This window comes from Belonocnema kinseyi, chromosome 3, assembly GCF_010883055.1.
Source record: "Belonocnema kinseyi isolate 2016_QV_RU_SX_M_011 chromosome 3, B_treatae_v1, whole genome shotgun sequence".
Taxonomy (NCBI): Eukaryota; Metazoa; Arthropoda; class Insecta; order Hymenoptera; family Cynipidae; genus Belonocnema; species Belonocnema kinseyi.
This window is the reverse complement of record NC_046659.1, coordinates 53532340-53548662: the sequence shown is the minus strand read 5'-3', so window position 1 is coordinate 53548662 and position 16323 is coordinate 53532340. Positions and strand designations below refer to the sequence as shown.

The 16323-nt window shown below is 29.0% G+C and overlaps 1 protein-coding gene and 1 long non-coding RNA gene across 5 annotated transcripts in view; one reads left to right on the top strand and one right to left on the bottom strand.

The window, feature by feature from the left end:
* The window catches only part of LOC117169152, a 31645-nt gene extending 21911 nt beyond the window's left edge, over positions 1 to 9734 (top strand). For both annotated transcript variants that reach the window (XR_004466616.1, XR_004466617.1), the window contains exon 4: positions 9561 to 9734. This is a non-coding gene — a long non-coding RNA (uncharacterized LOC117169152). The remainder of the gene's footprint in view (positions 1 to 9560) is intronic.
* Positions 1015 to 16323, bottom strand: part of LOC117169150 — a 94499-nt gene continuing 79190 nt past the window's right edge. The window contains exons 3-7 of one of the 3 annotated variants that reach the window (XM_033355363.1): positions 14930 to 15040; positions 14252 to 14389; positions 12801 to 12898; positions 9959 to 10124; positions 1015 to 2514 (exon numbers count right to left, since the gene is read on the bottom strand). In XM_033355363.1, coding sequence (XP_033211254.1) covers positions 2411 to 2514; positions 9959 to 10124; positions 12801 to 12898; positions 14252 to 14389; positions 14930 to 15040 — 617 coding nt within the window. In that variant the 3' untranslated portion in view covers positions 1015 to 2410. Of the gene's footprint in view, positions 2515 to 9727; positions 9894 to 9958; positions 10125 to 12800; positions 12899 to 14251; positions 14390 to 14929; positions 15041 to 16323 lie in introns of all 3 variants that reach the window. The other 2 variants (XM_033355361.1, XM_033355364.1) reach the window with 2 other exon arrangements.

The window sequence follows — 16323 nt, the reverse complement described above, 5'->3', positions numbered from 1 at the left end:
TATCTAGTCGGGAGTGGTGCTGACTGAAAACAGATGATTTGGAGCGATTCGCGCGCCATCTGTTGGTCATTCTAAGGACTTATTGAACTACCCTCGTAACAGAAGGTATCCTACAAGCTTTATGCGTTCTAAACCATTATTGAGGCCGTAAGCATTTTTCGTGTTCTAAAAATATAATTTTTTTTCATAACCGATGTAAAATATCGCAAAATAGATAGAGGTATTTTTTAGGCGTGAAAACTTTTATCTAAACATTTTTTTTATATGTCCTTGTTGGCGAAGAAAATTCGATTTTATGAAAGAAAACCTCAAAGCCACAAAAGTTATTTAGCCCACATAAAACTCACAATGAAAATAGAAATTAAAAAAAGATCGAAAAATATAATTGTGATTTTTTTATCTACTTTTAATATTTTTATAAAAACCGCCGTTATTTGGTTAACTTTGAAACTTTTTCAAAGCTTCCGGCGATCGTTGAAAGAAAACGATAAAATTAGTAAAATTCAAATGCATAACTTCATAGAATTTTTTTTCCAAAAATCGGAAAAATGCATATCGCCTAATTTCCTCTAAAAAACAACATATTTCGTCCCCAAGATATTCCCCAAGACGATTTTTGTAGTAAAGCGCACTAAACAGTTGCATTTTCAAACCGAAAATAAAAATTTGATACAAAAAAGTTAATTTTCAACCAAATAGTTGAATTTTCAACATAATAATTTAATTTTCAAGCATGCCAATTGGAATGATTTAAAAACTTTCAAATTTCTAAGTTTTTAATTTAAAAAATTTTAATTAGAAAATTTGTATATTTTCAAAAGCTTTCAAATTTCAATGTTTGTAAGATTGAACCTATTCGACTTAGAATACTTTCAAGTTTAAAAGCTTCCATAAATTAAAATGGTTTTTAATTTCATGAAACTTTTAGATACCTTTTCTATATCATGTAATGGAAGGAAATTTGGGTTTTCGCTTACTCGACTTAAGTTTAAAATTAAATAAACCTGACCTTTATTCCTTATACACAAAATGAATTTATTACTCTCTCTCTCTAAAAGCTACATAAAATAATTTCATCTCGCTTTTTCCAAAGGAGAGTATAAACAAGTCTTTCGTGATGAAATGATTGAAGTCGATTTGTTTCCTGACAAAACTGAGTAAATGATGACATGTTTTTCTAACTTAAGCTTCTACAGAAATAATTATAGCGATAGTCATTTAGTTTCGTACGTATCGTTACATGTAAAAAAACACTATACAGTTAAGATGAGATTCGATGTTAATGTATGAGAAAATTAATAATGCGATCGTTGGAAGGAAAATTATCTATGCTTGCAAATAATTAGTTTGACTAAATTTTTAACTTTTCCAAACTGAATTTCCGTTTTTTAGCAGAAAAAACTTTGCACGTAATAACAAATAAAGTCCATTATATTTCTAGTTTGAAAAATTGAAAACTTCACGACATCACATGCAGAATGATAAAAAATTCTTTTCTACTCATAAACTATTGTCCTTAATCGATGAATATAATTAACACAATACAAACGATGATACGCAAGATAATAATAATATCTCGGATTTGGAAACTACAACTTTCATTTCTTCGCTAGAGAATTCTAAAATTCAACGTAGGGTATATTTTTCATCAGTTTATTTGATTATATATAATATAATCATTTATATCGTATACAATCTCGGAGAATATTTTCACCAATGAGAAACAGTCTCTTCATATTTCAGACTAAAAAACATAATTGATTACTTTTTATATATTTTCACAATATTTTCGAATAGACGTGGTATCGTTTCTCAACTGATGAAAACAAACCGACAATTTCTTTAATAAAACGCATATTTGGAAGCCACTAGCGAAGAAACGTTAAGATACAAAATTTTTTAAAGTTCGAGTCTCGCAGTAACAAAATAAGAGAGGGAAAGAACGCAATATATTCTTACGTGTTACGTATTTTTACGATATACGTGTTTTCTTCCTTAAATATTTTGAGCAACCTTGGGCCAACCAAGGATCTGAGCGCAACTTTAACTTTTTATTTATTTATTCAAGGTCCCAAATATTGTTATTATATTGCACTACAGTGCGAATTAATAAAAGTGGAATGAAAAATATTTATAACTAAGAATCAGTATTGCCACATTTTTTAAACGACTATTTTATGGGGACTTTCCGTTGCGCATTCAGGGCTGGGCGCTGATTTCTTTGTCAGCATAAGGTCTCTTGTACTTTTATATATTTGAGTTTGCTGGCTTTAAACAAAATTAAAAAATTAGCGAGTGTTTTTCGAGTTGTTGCCAATTTTTAGATGGTTTTAGCCAGACTGGATCCAGTATTATATTTCTTCTTTCTCCAGTTCTTCATTGCACTTTTAAACATTTTGAGCTTCACTCTTCAATAATTGTAGGGTCCATATTGAGATCCGTGATAGTAGGGGCCAGGATATGCTGTTGGAGCTGGATATCCAGCGTAGGCGTACTGTTGCTTTTGAGGATAGACTGAAATTTAAAACAATTGTATTATTTTCCGATTCCATTTTTTTGAAAGATTGAAAGTTCATGCAAAAACAATCGTTTGACTAGATTTAGTTGAATAAATACAATATTTTGGTTTTTTAAATTAACGGAAGTTTGTTTGAATTAACTAATAATAAATAATGTTTCGAAATGTACCAAAATTGTAGGTAAAATTTATTTAAAAAAAAAGTAAAAATGATTACTGGAACCTGGAGTATAGAAATATATATTGTTATATTGATTGAGCGCATAAAATAAATAAATAAAAATATTCTATCATTTCATTGTAAAAAAACTTGCTAATTTAATTTAAAAAAGAGGATTTATTCAAATAAATCCATTTACTTTTTTGCCTTGAATGGATGCTTTTCTTTCCAAATAAAAATCTATGTTCCATGCATTAAACATATAAAATGAAAAAGCATGCATTTTTAGCCAAGTAATTAGAATATTGATTAAATAATATTTTATGCTTAGGAAAATATATGAGAAGAATGGAATTTTGCTTCTATTATTTCATTATGAACTTTCTATTGAAACATAACATTAAGAAATAAATTAAAATTTCTGCCTGTTCATTTTTAACTGTAGAATAGTTTTTAATTCAATTAGTAAAACAAATTAATGTTACAGCGGTTACAACATTGAATAAAAGTATTTTTAGTTTAAGCATGTATATGTGAAGTTTATTTAGAACGTTAAGAATTTTTCCAAATTATATTTGGAAACATTAAAAAGTATTGAATTAAAAAAAATCAGAGTATCAATAAAAAAAGCCTTAATAGATATCATGCACTAAAAAAATTAAAACTTAGCTTTAAATAATATTTTGCTATAATAAGCTGATGTTATCAAATTGTTAGGAAAGTAAAAATATTATTTTGAGAATTTCTTTTATCTAGTGTAAATAATACGCATTTTTAAATTTTGTCGTGCTTTGGGTTTTTGTTTCAATTGTAACAAACAAATATTACACAAATTTTTCATTTCATAGAAGTTAATTATATTACGAACTTTATGAAAAGTATTAATTGAATTTGAAACTGATAATAAATAAAAAAGTAATTAATTTTAATAAGGAGTTAATTTAATTTAAAAATAGTAATGTGTTAAAAATTACAATACCCGAGCCTCTTTTTTACAATTTATATTCAACTAAATCATTTAGAAAATTAATAAAAATTCTCAGAAATTCAAAAATATTCGAACTGTTTTAATAAACGTTAAAAAAAGTTGTGGCTCTTGCGTTTGGAATCTTACATGCTGCAAAAGCCACGAATTTGAACTTTGCATTTACAAGAATGCCACTAATTAAAGTGAAAGGTGAAGTAAAGTAGGAAGTACCGAGTCATCATTCACAGACTCGGTTGTTGAAAGATATGGCAAATAATGGTTAATTTCTCAACCTAACCTTGGACGTAGAGGTCGAGCTAAAAAGTCTGCAGAATTTAGTGAAGTGTGCCACTTTCCATTGGCTCATTTCGGTTTAATGCGGAAATAGTCGGTTTGTTGTGACAAAATTCTTTTGATATGGATGTATAAAGCTACGGCGTAATCTATTTATTGATATTATTTATAGAAAGTCTCAGAGTCAGAGCATGACAAAATCATGTCCAATTTTCGGGGCAAACAGAGCGCGAGGTAATCGGATAAAGTGATAAACGAGTAAAAGTACAACCACAATGAATATTGACTGCTCGAAGAATCTATCAATCTTCCTGGCTAAAAATCTGCATTTGATTGTTCAAACTTTCCACGATTCAACTTTCAGAATTCAAGAAAGGAAATTACTTCTATACAAATCAATGCGTTTTATCATTTTTAAACCTGGTTAATACTTAATTTAAAATAATAGTTAATTTTTATTAAGTATTAAACTGGTTAACACTTGATTTAAATTTAAAATTATTTTTAAATACATGAGAGAGGAATCAATCTTAATTTTCTTTTCTTCTTTACTTAGAGCAAAAGATATTGCTCTCATGTAGTCAGTGATTGTAACTATATTGCGTGTTCCGATAATGAAGGAAACAAGAAGCTTTTAAGTTCCCAGAGGTTTTTCACGTAATCGCTTTTATGCTCGAGGTTCATTAATTTGTATCTCATTGTTTTTGATTTCAAAAGGATATAAGATAAAATGGACCCTTGTTGGCAGTCAATCTTACTTCCATCCCACTTGTTATTCGAATTCGATTCATTTCCGACCATTACTCCTTCATTTAATTAGTTTTATTTTAACTTATTTTTATGTTTTGTAGCAAGGAAAACGTTTAGAAAAAAAGAAACTTAAGACAAAGCTTACAAATCTTGAAGATTTACGAGTAGAGAGTACATAATTTTTTTAGTAAGTGGTTTGGTCTCTAAAAATATAAAAGGTCGGTTTTTATCGCAGAGGTTTAAAAAGTGGCATATTTGATAAGCTGAATCAATACAACACTATCCAATTTATACCACGCGTTTGACCCCCTTCTGTACTTATATTATTAATTGCTTTAAGAATTTGGCCCCTTTCAACACGATTATGATGAAATATGATAGGAACAAGCTATGACAATTCATCCCATTAGATTAGACTCTCGTGGGTAACTTGCTTTCGCTTAAGTTTCAAGAAGAAAGTACACATTATTCAAGAGTAATTTTATTGATGGCTCAACATAATTATTTCTGTTTGAAGACATCAAAACAAAATATTTATAACTTGACCAAACCCAACTGCACTTTAGAGAAAACGTTTGAAATTAATTTTTTGGAAAGAAACTTTTCATGTGAAGTGTTTAAACGTTGAAAACGAGATTGCAGAAACAATTAAGCCGAAGAGTTTGAATAAAATTCAGTTCTTTTAGAAGTGTTTTAGTTGAAAATGAATGAATCATTAATCGTATTTTATTAATCGTACTTATGCGTTATAAAGAATGCTTTGAATTATTTATTATCAATCTTTTAAAAAATACAAATTAATTACTTTCTTAAATTTTGAAGCACTTAATTAATTTGAAACCACTAACACATTGGCGATTTCTTTAATTTATATTAATACATTTTATTTAGAGAGTTGATTATTTATTCTGCGAGTTTTCAATTCTTGGTAGGGATTGAATAATACAAATATCAGAGTAGAAAAATAATGAAATAGAATAAATATATTTTCAATTACCAATTTATCTAAATTAAAGAATTAACCGCCTTTTGCATTTTAAGAATCAATTTATACTGGAGTACAATTATTTTATGTTTTAATATTTTTATAAACTAATGATGTTAATGTGTTAACTGGTTTAGTATCTAATTTTAGTTACATAAGACTTTGCATTCATTACTCTTTGCATTCAAAACATGCAAATCTGTTTAACTTTCGCAGAACTCTCTTATAATTTATTTAATAATCAATTATTATCTTATCACAATAATCAAACTACAATATTAATAGCATCAGCTGATTCCATTTCACACTAAATCATTTATACAATATATTAAAATTATAAAGCCCGAATAGCACGGAATGTTCCTGGAACTTTCCGCGGGAACCTTCGGAACGTTCCCTGAGCGTGGAAAATGTCTACCGCTTAGGAACTTACAACTGGGACCTGAGGGGAACCTTCCATTATTGTTATTTTTAACAATTATCTCGTAAACCGTAAGAGATAGGTACAATAGATGTCATTTTTTAGTTTTGAGTATCGCAAACACTACATTCTAATATGATATCCATATCATAAACTGACATCAATTTTGACCTATCACTTTACGGTTTATCGGTTATTCATTGATAATAATAACAATATCTTATTCTTTGAACATTCCACTGGAACGTTCCCAAGTGGCGGACATCTTACACGCAAAGGGAACGTTCCATGCTATTCGGTAACATTCTAAATACAAATTCGTTTCAGACACATTTTCCCTGTATCTATAGCAAATTTTGAGAAAATTCTTCACCTTTAACATTTCCAAAGATATTTCAGATAATTGATAATTAGGTGGATTTAAGATTTATTTGACGTCTAGGAATTGATAAAAATCTTTCAAGACTAAGGAAGTTGTGGATCATCGCAATTAAAAATGGGAAAGTTGCTATAGATTTTTGACTATCATCTTAATTATAAATAATTAAAAAAGGTAAAATATTAGAGAGTTGATTACTTTTTTATGTTTTTAAATAATTTTTAAAAACAATTTTCAAATTTTGAAAGCTTGATTGCTTGAACCCAAATTAAAACGCGTTTTAAATCTAAATATACGCTTAAACGTAGCACTCTAGATTTTCTTTGTATTGAAAGTTTAAAATACTTTTAAACTTTCAATACAAAGATTATACACATCGAGTTAAACATACATTAAAAAGTAATGAAATTAGAGACTGTATAACTGTAACTCAGCAAATTTGAAAAATATATCATTCAATTTAATGACATTATTTAAGCCACTTCAATTTGATTTCATTTAAATTCTAAAGATTGGGAATCTGTGGACTTTTTATTTAAATTAGAAATTTGAAAACTTGGAAAGTGATTTTTTTCAATTATAAGATTTAAAACTGCGTAAACCTGAAATTGTTATTTTTTTTTAATTTCGACGTTCACTCAAAAATAGTCAAGTGACAGCCACTAGTCCTTGCCAAACATTTCTGTAATGCAACGGTTTTTAATAGTAATAGATAACTATTTGCAAATACTGAATTAAGGGCAGTTTTTTAATTAAAAAAAGAATTTTAGTTTAATATTTCAGTTTGATAGCATCTAGAAACATCAAATTTTACATTTGTCAAGCTGAATAATTAAAAATTTTAAACTCGACTTTAAAAGTTTGAAACTGATTTTGAAAGTGAATAACATTGCCAAATTTATAAATATTTAATCAATTGTAAATTTTAAAAATATATTTTAAACTTTTATATTTCCCACTTTAGACTTCTTTCAATTTTTGACATTTTGAACTCAAAGCATTTCGAACTTGAATGTATTTAACTTCGAGGGCTTTCAAAATTGGAACTATATTCATTATATTACAGTTTCTGCAAGTTCAGATGTTCGGCTCTTTTTATTTTTTTTTTAAATTAACAATCTTTCAAAAATGTTTGTCAATTTGAGTATTTTTAAGTTTGATACAATGAGTTTCGAAAATTTAAAAATTAGAAGCTTTATAAAATATCGTTCATGTGCTTTAAATTTGAGACCATGAAACTTATTTGTTTACGTTTTTTAATTTTGTTACTTTTAATTAAAGACATTTTTCTCGCTGAAAGGTCTGGATAATTTTCAACTAAGTTTCTAATTTTATCTTTAAAAGTTAGTTAATTTAATTGCGCATCGTTTTTCTTTGGGCAAAAAATTGGTAGCTTTTGTATTTTTTCGAAGTTAACCCAAAATCCCCATTCTTTAGAAAACAATTTCATTTTTGTCTTTTTATAATGCAACTCGCTCTAATTCAAACAATTTTCGGAACTTTGTTATAAAATTTATCGGAAATATTCTTTGAGATATTCTACAAATGGTAGAGTAAATAACTAATTAAAATTTTGATGAAACAAAATTAATCAATTTGTATCTGAGACATTGCCTAAATTATGTATTTATATCTTCAAGCGCATGGGAAGTCGAGCGAATTTTGAGCAACACAAAAGTTTCAGCGGAAAAGTTGTTAAGAAAGGTATAAATATGTTTTCTGCGCGAAGAATTTTTGAAAAAAAAAAAACATCATGATCATTAAAAAGATATTAAGGTGTCATTTCGGTCTCGTGATTCGTTTCTTTGCACTTTTCCGCTAGAAGTTTTCTGTTGCTCAAAATTCGCTGGAATTGACATGAGTTAGATGATATGAATGATTTATGTAATGTTTAAAGTGAAAATAAATAACATTTGTTACACAGAAATGTTCATATGTTATTCACTCTAGTAATCGTAAAACATCATAAAGAAGGTTTCCTGTATATTTCATTAAAAAATTTCAAGAATTAGCTGAATTATGGCGAGCTGAAGTAAAAAAGTCTTTCAGCGAGAAAAATGTATAGGTTGCTATAGAATTCGGGCCATAAATTGAGCTTTTGGATTTAATAACTAGCCCAAAGCTCGAAAACTCTATAAAAATTGGCACCGGGATTATAAAAATTGAAATTTTCAAACTTGCAAAATTAATTTATTTGAAATATAGTTGTATAGAATATAGGACGGCACTTGTTTGAATTCATTTTTTTTTGTTATGATTAGTTTTGAAAATAAAAATTAATTACATATAAATTATAGTCTGGGGCCAGAGATTTTAGGAGGAACCATTAGTAATAAATTGACGGAAATATGTATTTTGTAATGGCAACACCATGAGGCAGTGAACAAGGTATACATTTCCATCAATTTTTAATGAATCTATTAGAATACTTATAGAAAATCTTCTTTCAACTATATAGAACAACTTGCTGGCTGAAAGTTGTTTCAAATCTGAATTTCACTTGATACTTTTTTGTCGGCGAAACTATAAAAACTTGGTTATCGACCGGCTTTAACTTGTAATTGAACATAATAATCAAAAGGTAATTTCAAACAACGGCATAAACGAAATACTACATAAAAGTGCACACGTTTAAAAAAGTCCTATGAGGAATACCACTTGCTCTTTAGGGGTATCTTGCATCGCTTACGGAAAAAATCCATAAATTAAATTTTTAGGGAAAAAAATGCCCCCGGCTCAAAAAATGGTCTAGCTCGCCAATAAAAGTTATAAACGGTTATAGGGTTATAGGGTTATAAGGTTACAGTTTCAATAATATTCACTTATTGAACTTCGTAAATTTGTTTCAGTTTTTAATTTTTATTACTAATAATATAATATATATAAATAATAATAACTAATCATCAGAACAAACATAAGTAGAACAAAGTTCCGCCTTGTTATTCTATATATGCCCATGTTTAAAAAATCTAATTTTGGGGACATGAAAACGAACATTTATGGAGATTCGAGAGCGTAGCGTTGGGCGAGAAAAATCCGAGAGCCTAAGAAATTGATCAAACTATCGAAACTCTTGTTTTTTCTAGGTCTGATCAGGGGATACGAAAAACTGATCGAACCCTATAACAAGGACAGCTTGGATTGAAAAATAATCTGAAATATCTGTGGGAAGAATGGCGGATGAAGAAAATAATATTGAGTTTCGAACGTTAGTAGAAGCAAAAACTGTGTTACGTATATACTACTTATGTACCAGGCATGAGGTACTGCATGTTCACCGCTTCCTCGCGCATTCTCTCGCCCCGCAAGCAAATCGCTGCTGCGCTAAACAAGATAGCGCTGACCAAAGACCAACCGACGCCGACCCAAGCCACCACGTACGACCAGTCGTACGAGATTAGTGAGTTGTCCTTCAGGACCTAGAATTGGGTTAACGAAAAAAGCCGGGATTAGTCCCATTAGGGTTGCTCTCATTAAATTTCACCTGGCATGATGTATTGGATATTCTGAGTTTGCTCCCGCATGCGCTCCTTGCGCAGACAGGATGCTGCTATCAGGAATAGGGTCATTGCTGCTAAACATGTTGCTACTCCTAACCAGGCAAGGTAGAAGGACCAGTCATACCACTGGGCTGCGTTATCTTTCAGTACCTGCGATTTTTAAATTCAACAATCAAAAATAGTTGTAATCAGTAGTTGTTGTCAGTAGTCACGCCTTAATTCCTGGTTGGTAGGCCACATTGTCCTCTCCATGTCGGGAATACTTCATGTTGTCTGAGTATGAGAATATTTGATTTCGGGATTCAAAAATTATAATTACATGCGTCTCATGAGAGGATCTTCAAATTCGTGATCTAATAAAAACTCAGGTTAGAGGTTCAATAGAAATAATGAAGGTAGTTAAACTTCAAAGAAAAAATACCATATGTTTGTGTATTATTCATTTTAAAGAATAAAAATACTATATGAAAAGGTCATAAGTTTAATTTAAACAAGTTAAATTTAGAGATCTGAATTATTTTTAAATAGGTTAACTGAATCCATCGCAAATCAGGCAGTTATGCAGTGCAACTTCAAGTTACAGAAGCATTCGCCGTTTAATGAAATATATCGGTTTTCATATATAATAAGACGATACGTATTTAACCGTTTGAAAAGAAAAATAATTTTCGCGAGTTTATGGGTATTTGAAATTTCACAGTTGTTTTTGCTCAAATTTGGTTGCTGAATTGGTGCTCAAATTACGAAAAAGTAAGTTGTATGCTGGTCAAACTATTTTTCTCGCGATTCTACAAAATGCTAAACAAAAAGTTGGCTTATTTTAAAAAGTTCTACAGAAGACCTCTTACTCTTTTATAGTATCTTGCGTCCTTTGCGAAAAAAATTTCATTGTTTGAAAAACAAATTCTCGTGGCCATAAACATGATTTGGCCCGCATAAGACTTACAGAATGTGGTTTTCCATAATCATTTTTGTGGCCATGAGAATCTGTTTACGAAAAATTGAATTTTTCTCGCAAACAATGCAAGACATTATAAAAAAGGAAGAGTTTTTTGTAGGACTTTTTGAAATGGAAATTTTTTTTCTTAGCATTTTGTCCAATCTAGAGTTCTTAGTAAGAAAAATGCGAAAATTAAAATTTTCGAGAAAACAAATTCTCTTGACCAGAAAAACAGTTTGATCCTCATGAAACTTTGAAGATTTTTTCGTCTTTTGGGTATTTATTCAGCAAAAAAATTTGAGCAAAAAGATGCGATTTTTTAGAAAATCAAATTTTTATATTTTCAAAGAAATAGATGCCAATTTGTAATATTTTGTTAATTTTCTTGTGGATTTCGAAAGTAAGCAATTAACGTTATGAAATTTAGAAAATAAAACTGAAATGGCTCAATTAGTTCAAAAGTAATAAAGGTTGAAAGAAAAAATGAGTATTTTTATGAAAACAACCTTAAAAAATTTAAAACTCATAGCTCCGCGAACTATTTTTTTCTCACAGAATGATTCTTTTACTAATAAAATAAATTGAAAATAGAATAATTTCAACAATACTTTTTTGCTTAATTGTAATTTATTATAGGCCTATACAGCCAAAAAAGTGTAATTGTCTGAAAGTAGAAAAAACATGAAATTTTATACAAAGTAAATAATTATTTTCAAAAAAATATTTTTTAACTTTTCAGTATATACACTGAGGGAAAAAGTTTTCTATTGTCAAACCAATACGTCTGACAAAATATATGAAAACATCAATAAAATTATTTGGAAAATTTTACAGCATGGCAGCATCAAAATTGAATTTCAATTATAATAATTCCAGCGATTTCAATGATACTCTCAACACTGATCATTAAATAATAATTGCATATTGGAATTTATAATTTTGTCTGATATGTGTTTTATAAATAACCATTATGTCACTTGGACAATTACGCGTTTGCATTTGCAACGTGATTTTCTGTCAGAGTTATAAGGTATAAAAATGTTAATTCTGCAGTGTGTCGCGATTACTTATGCATAATAAATTATTTTGTCATATTTATTCTTATTTTCGTGAAATTTAATTTTAAAAAAATGAAATTTTGATACATATAGTGGAAATTCTCATTTTTATTATGAAGTTTCTGCATTATTTTTATGGTTCTCCAACAAAATAAATTACTTTACTCACCTGCAAGCATGCAAGCATCTGAAGAATTTTGATCATACAAAATAAATGTCTGAATGATTTTGCAATCGACTAAACGAGTTTCTGTACTGACTCAAGTTATTATGAAAATATATGTAAGCAGAAAATGATGAGTTATAATTTGAATAATGAACATTTCTGAAAGGAAATTCTGTTTATAAAATCACAATATATTATTGTTTGGAAATTAAAAAAATACGCATTAGAAATGAAATAAGTAAAACATTAAAAATGCAATATATGAAAAATGAGAAGTAAAATCATGATTAGGTTTGTATTATATGTACATTTTCTTATTGCGAAACTTTTTCAGTAAATGTCGGGATCCCAATATTGCATTTGTTAACAAAAATTCAACTTCATCAGAAAATTAAATCAAGATTATTTTTATTACAAGTCGATTATCTTTGAAATTGAATAATCTTCTGCTATCTAGAATTTTGAATCGAGAAAGAACAAATAATGAATAATAATTAGTAAAGTGACGATAGAATCTGCGATTAGAAACCAGTGTTTAAGGATTCAATAATGCGGGGCCACTGACATTTACTTGCACGTTTTGCAACAAAGATACTTGTAATTGACTTTGGTCATTTTATCTTCAAAGATTCGTTTGTAATCAAACGTTTCGAATGACTTACATTGCTCCATTGTTGGTAATATTCCTCTCCAATCATCTTTTCCTTTTCATAGTATTCTACTCCATGCCAGAGACCCATTCCTGCCGCACTAAGTAAACCTGATAAAAACAATTGCATTACAATTCAGAATACAGAAGTTAAATAAATCAAGTAATAAAATATGTAAAAAACAACTAAAATAATGGTATAGTGTAACTGGTAATAATGGAAATTCTCTAACTTTTTCATGTAGTCCGGTCACTTTGGGCGTGAAGATCTCAGAGAAGAAAAGTGGTTAAAAAAACCGTACAGTACATGTCAATGTGTCTTTATTTTTGCGTTGATTTTATGCTTAGTTGTTACTGTGCAAAAATCTGGTGAGGAACTGTCATCCCTTATTTGCCGAAAAGTATCGAAATAATGCGCTTGGAGTAGATAGGTCAACTTTGAGAATCTCCTGTATTGTCAAAATTGTCTAGAAAATTTGGATATTTTTTTTTATTCTTCCAAGTCTTAAAAAGTTATATCTTTTTCAAAAAAATTAATTATTATCATAAACGTGACTATAAAGTGGTTTTCAAGAAAAAAAATATCTTCAGTGCTACTGCACCTAAAACAACGAAGAAAATGTAAAAAATATATTAATTTTCTGTTAATACAACCATATAAAAACGTTCGATTTAAAATGATGCGGTACAGATGTTTGCTTCATTGAAGGGTATAGCGGCACATTGAATGAACTGGGCGGGCTTTTGGATCCTTAGTTATCCTAAGTTCATTGTTTTTATACAATCTATTTATATGTTGTTAATACTTTTCCTTTTTCAAACATTAACAGCTTTGGCTCGTTGTGGTAGGTGCAGTAGTATTGAAGGTATTTTTTTCTCTTGTAAACGACTTCACAGTCAGGTTTACAAAATATGACATTTTTGAAAAAGATATAAGTTCTTAAGACTTTGAAGAATAAATAAATGAAAAATTCGAAATTTTCTAGGCCAATTTCACAATAAAGGATCTTCTCAAAGTTGAGCTATCTACTCGAAGCGCATTATTTCGGTGCATTTAGGCAAATAAAGGTTGCCAGTTTCTCATCAGATTTTTGCACAATTACCGCTAAGTATGCAATCGACGCAAGAATAAAGACACATTGACATACACTGTACAGTTTTTTTACCATTTTTATTATCTGATATATTTACGCCCAGAGTGACCGGACTACATGAAAAAATTACAGAGTAGATTGTTTTGAAAGTTTTGTGGATAAAAAATGGTTATTATGCAAATATTTGAAATGTGATAAAAGCATTTCTTATTCAAATTAACTGAAATTGAAAGTAGTTCATATTCTTTACTCGATGATCATTTTTTCTCTATTTTTTCAGTGCTGCATGTAATTCATGGGAATCAGAGTATGCTCTCCGATATACTTAATCGAATTATACTGTTATTAAGAGAAATTTTATGAAACTAACAGGCGAATAACATCAATATGGCTGTTGCAGTGATGTTTCCTGGTGATCTTCGCCAGCAACCAACAATTCCCGTCCAGAATGCTGAGAATATTGCGAGTAAGGCAACTATAAAGAGGGCTATTACTGAGCGACCCATATCTGTAAATGAAAGTTGTTAGAATAAATTAAAAATCATCTGATAAAATTCCTTCATTCGTTATAAATTATATACTAAAACACAAATTTAGAAGTTCATCACTTTTAATTAAAGAAATGATCAATTAAGGAGCAGCATAAAATCCATTGATAAATAATTAAGTTAAAAATGGGTTATTATAATCAGTTAGGCTGACAAGTAAATTAAATGCTAGAAAATATTTTAAATTGAATGCGGTCTTAAAGTTATGAATTAAGTTTTAATGGATTTGTGCAGTTTTGGTTCATTAAGTGCATATGGCATTCATTATTCATGTTCAAATGGCACTATAAATTTTTTTTGTACATATGAAACCAGAAGATAATTCTAAACATAGTTATAGTGTATTTTGGATTAAAAGTATAATTTGGTGAAATTATGTATTATGGGGGAAATGTAAAAAAGTGTTGATGAATTAAAAAATCTAAAATTATTTATTTGTGTAATATTGAGAAAAAGAAATGAATTTTTGTTGACGAAACGTAGAAATCAAAATATCTTACGAAGCCTGGTCATAGCATCTTCTGAGAAGCTTCTAGTTTCGTTTTCTTCATCAGGTATAAAGTAGTTGATATTCGTACAATGCGTTTCCACGGGACTTAAATACGTTTCCACTGAAACAAAAGCATTAGTATAAATAATAATATATTATTAAATTAATAGATTAATAGATTTCCTACATTTATATTAAAATGAACAGTTTATTCCTCTTTAGACACATATGGCTATATAATATTGAGTTTTTCACTTTTTTTAAATTATTGAAAGGGCAAGTTCAGAGATCCTTTTTCATTTCCAACAAGATATCGGTGTATTATTTAAAATCACAGTCAAAAATATTATTCAAAGTATTTTTTAAATAAATCTTCTGTTGGTCAAATCCAGAAATTACAATCAACAAAAATTGTAACTCTACCAAAAATTGCCACTAATTGGGCTGAATTTTAGTCTATCTTAGAGCTGAAAAAAGACTGCAATGTAGCTATTTTTCAGTCCTCGAAAGTTTTAAGTTGAGACGTCACACTCGTGGCTCCTCCTATGCGATGCCATTTGCATAAAATTCGTGATGCGACAAGAATTGATATATATATATATATATATATATATATGTATGTATGTATGTATGTATGTATTTATGCATAAATACAACATGTCTATACAATTTTGTGATGTCCCCCCTCCCAGGACACTTCTCTGGATCCGCGCCTGGACGTGACACGTACAATATCTGCATTTAATCATACCAGATAATAGATTTTCATCTAATAAATACAGTATGTAATTATGTTTCTTCGCCCTTTGAGCTTCCTTCAATCTTTAATTTAAGAAAATCAACCGAAGAGAAGATATTTTTATTTATATTCAATTGAAAGCAAAAGCAAAAGAACACAACAAAAAAGTTTCTTTATTAATACGGAAATATAAAAACAATTTCTTTGTTAAAAATAAATATACATTAGTAAGAACTGTTTAAATATAAATTCAAATTTATATTTAAACAAAGAAAATGTTTTTACATTTCCGTATTAATACATTTTTTGTCTTGTTCTAGCCTACACTGAGAAAACTATATCGCATGAATTACAATATATGGTATACCCTAATTCCTGCGCTATATATCGTAATTATTGCATTATAATAGCGCAAAATCGTCATATCGTACATTGCAAGTTTTTACATTATATACCGCATAATTGTGCAGTCTATAACGTAAGAATTTAAGTTTATTACGCTATCACATTGTGTTTCTTCTTTTATCCTCTCGCGAGGGTTCGAGTAGTGAACAAACGATCATAAGAAAAACTAAAGATAAAGTTTATATCGATTCCAGGTGAAAGATTCACCGGAAGAAAAATTAACCTTGACAGATATACTTTACATGAATCGAAGATAATTT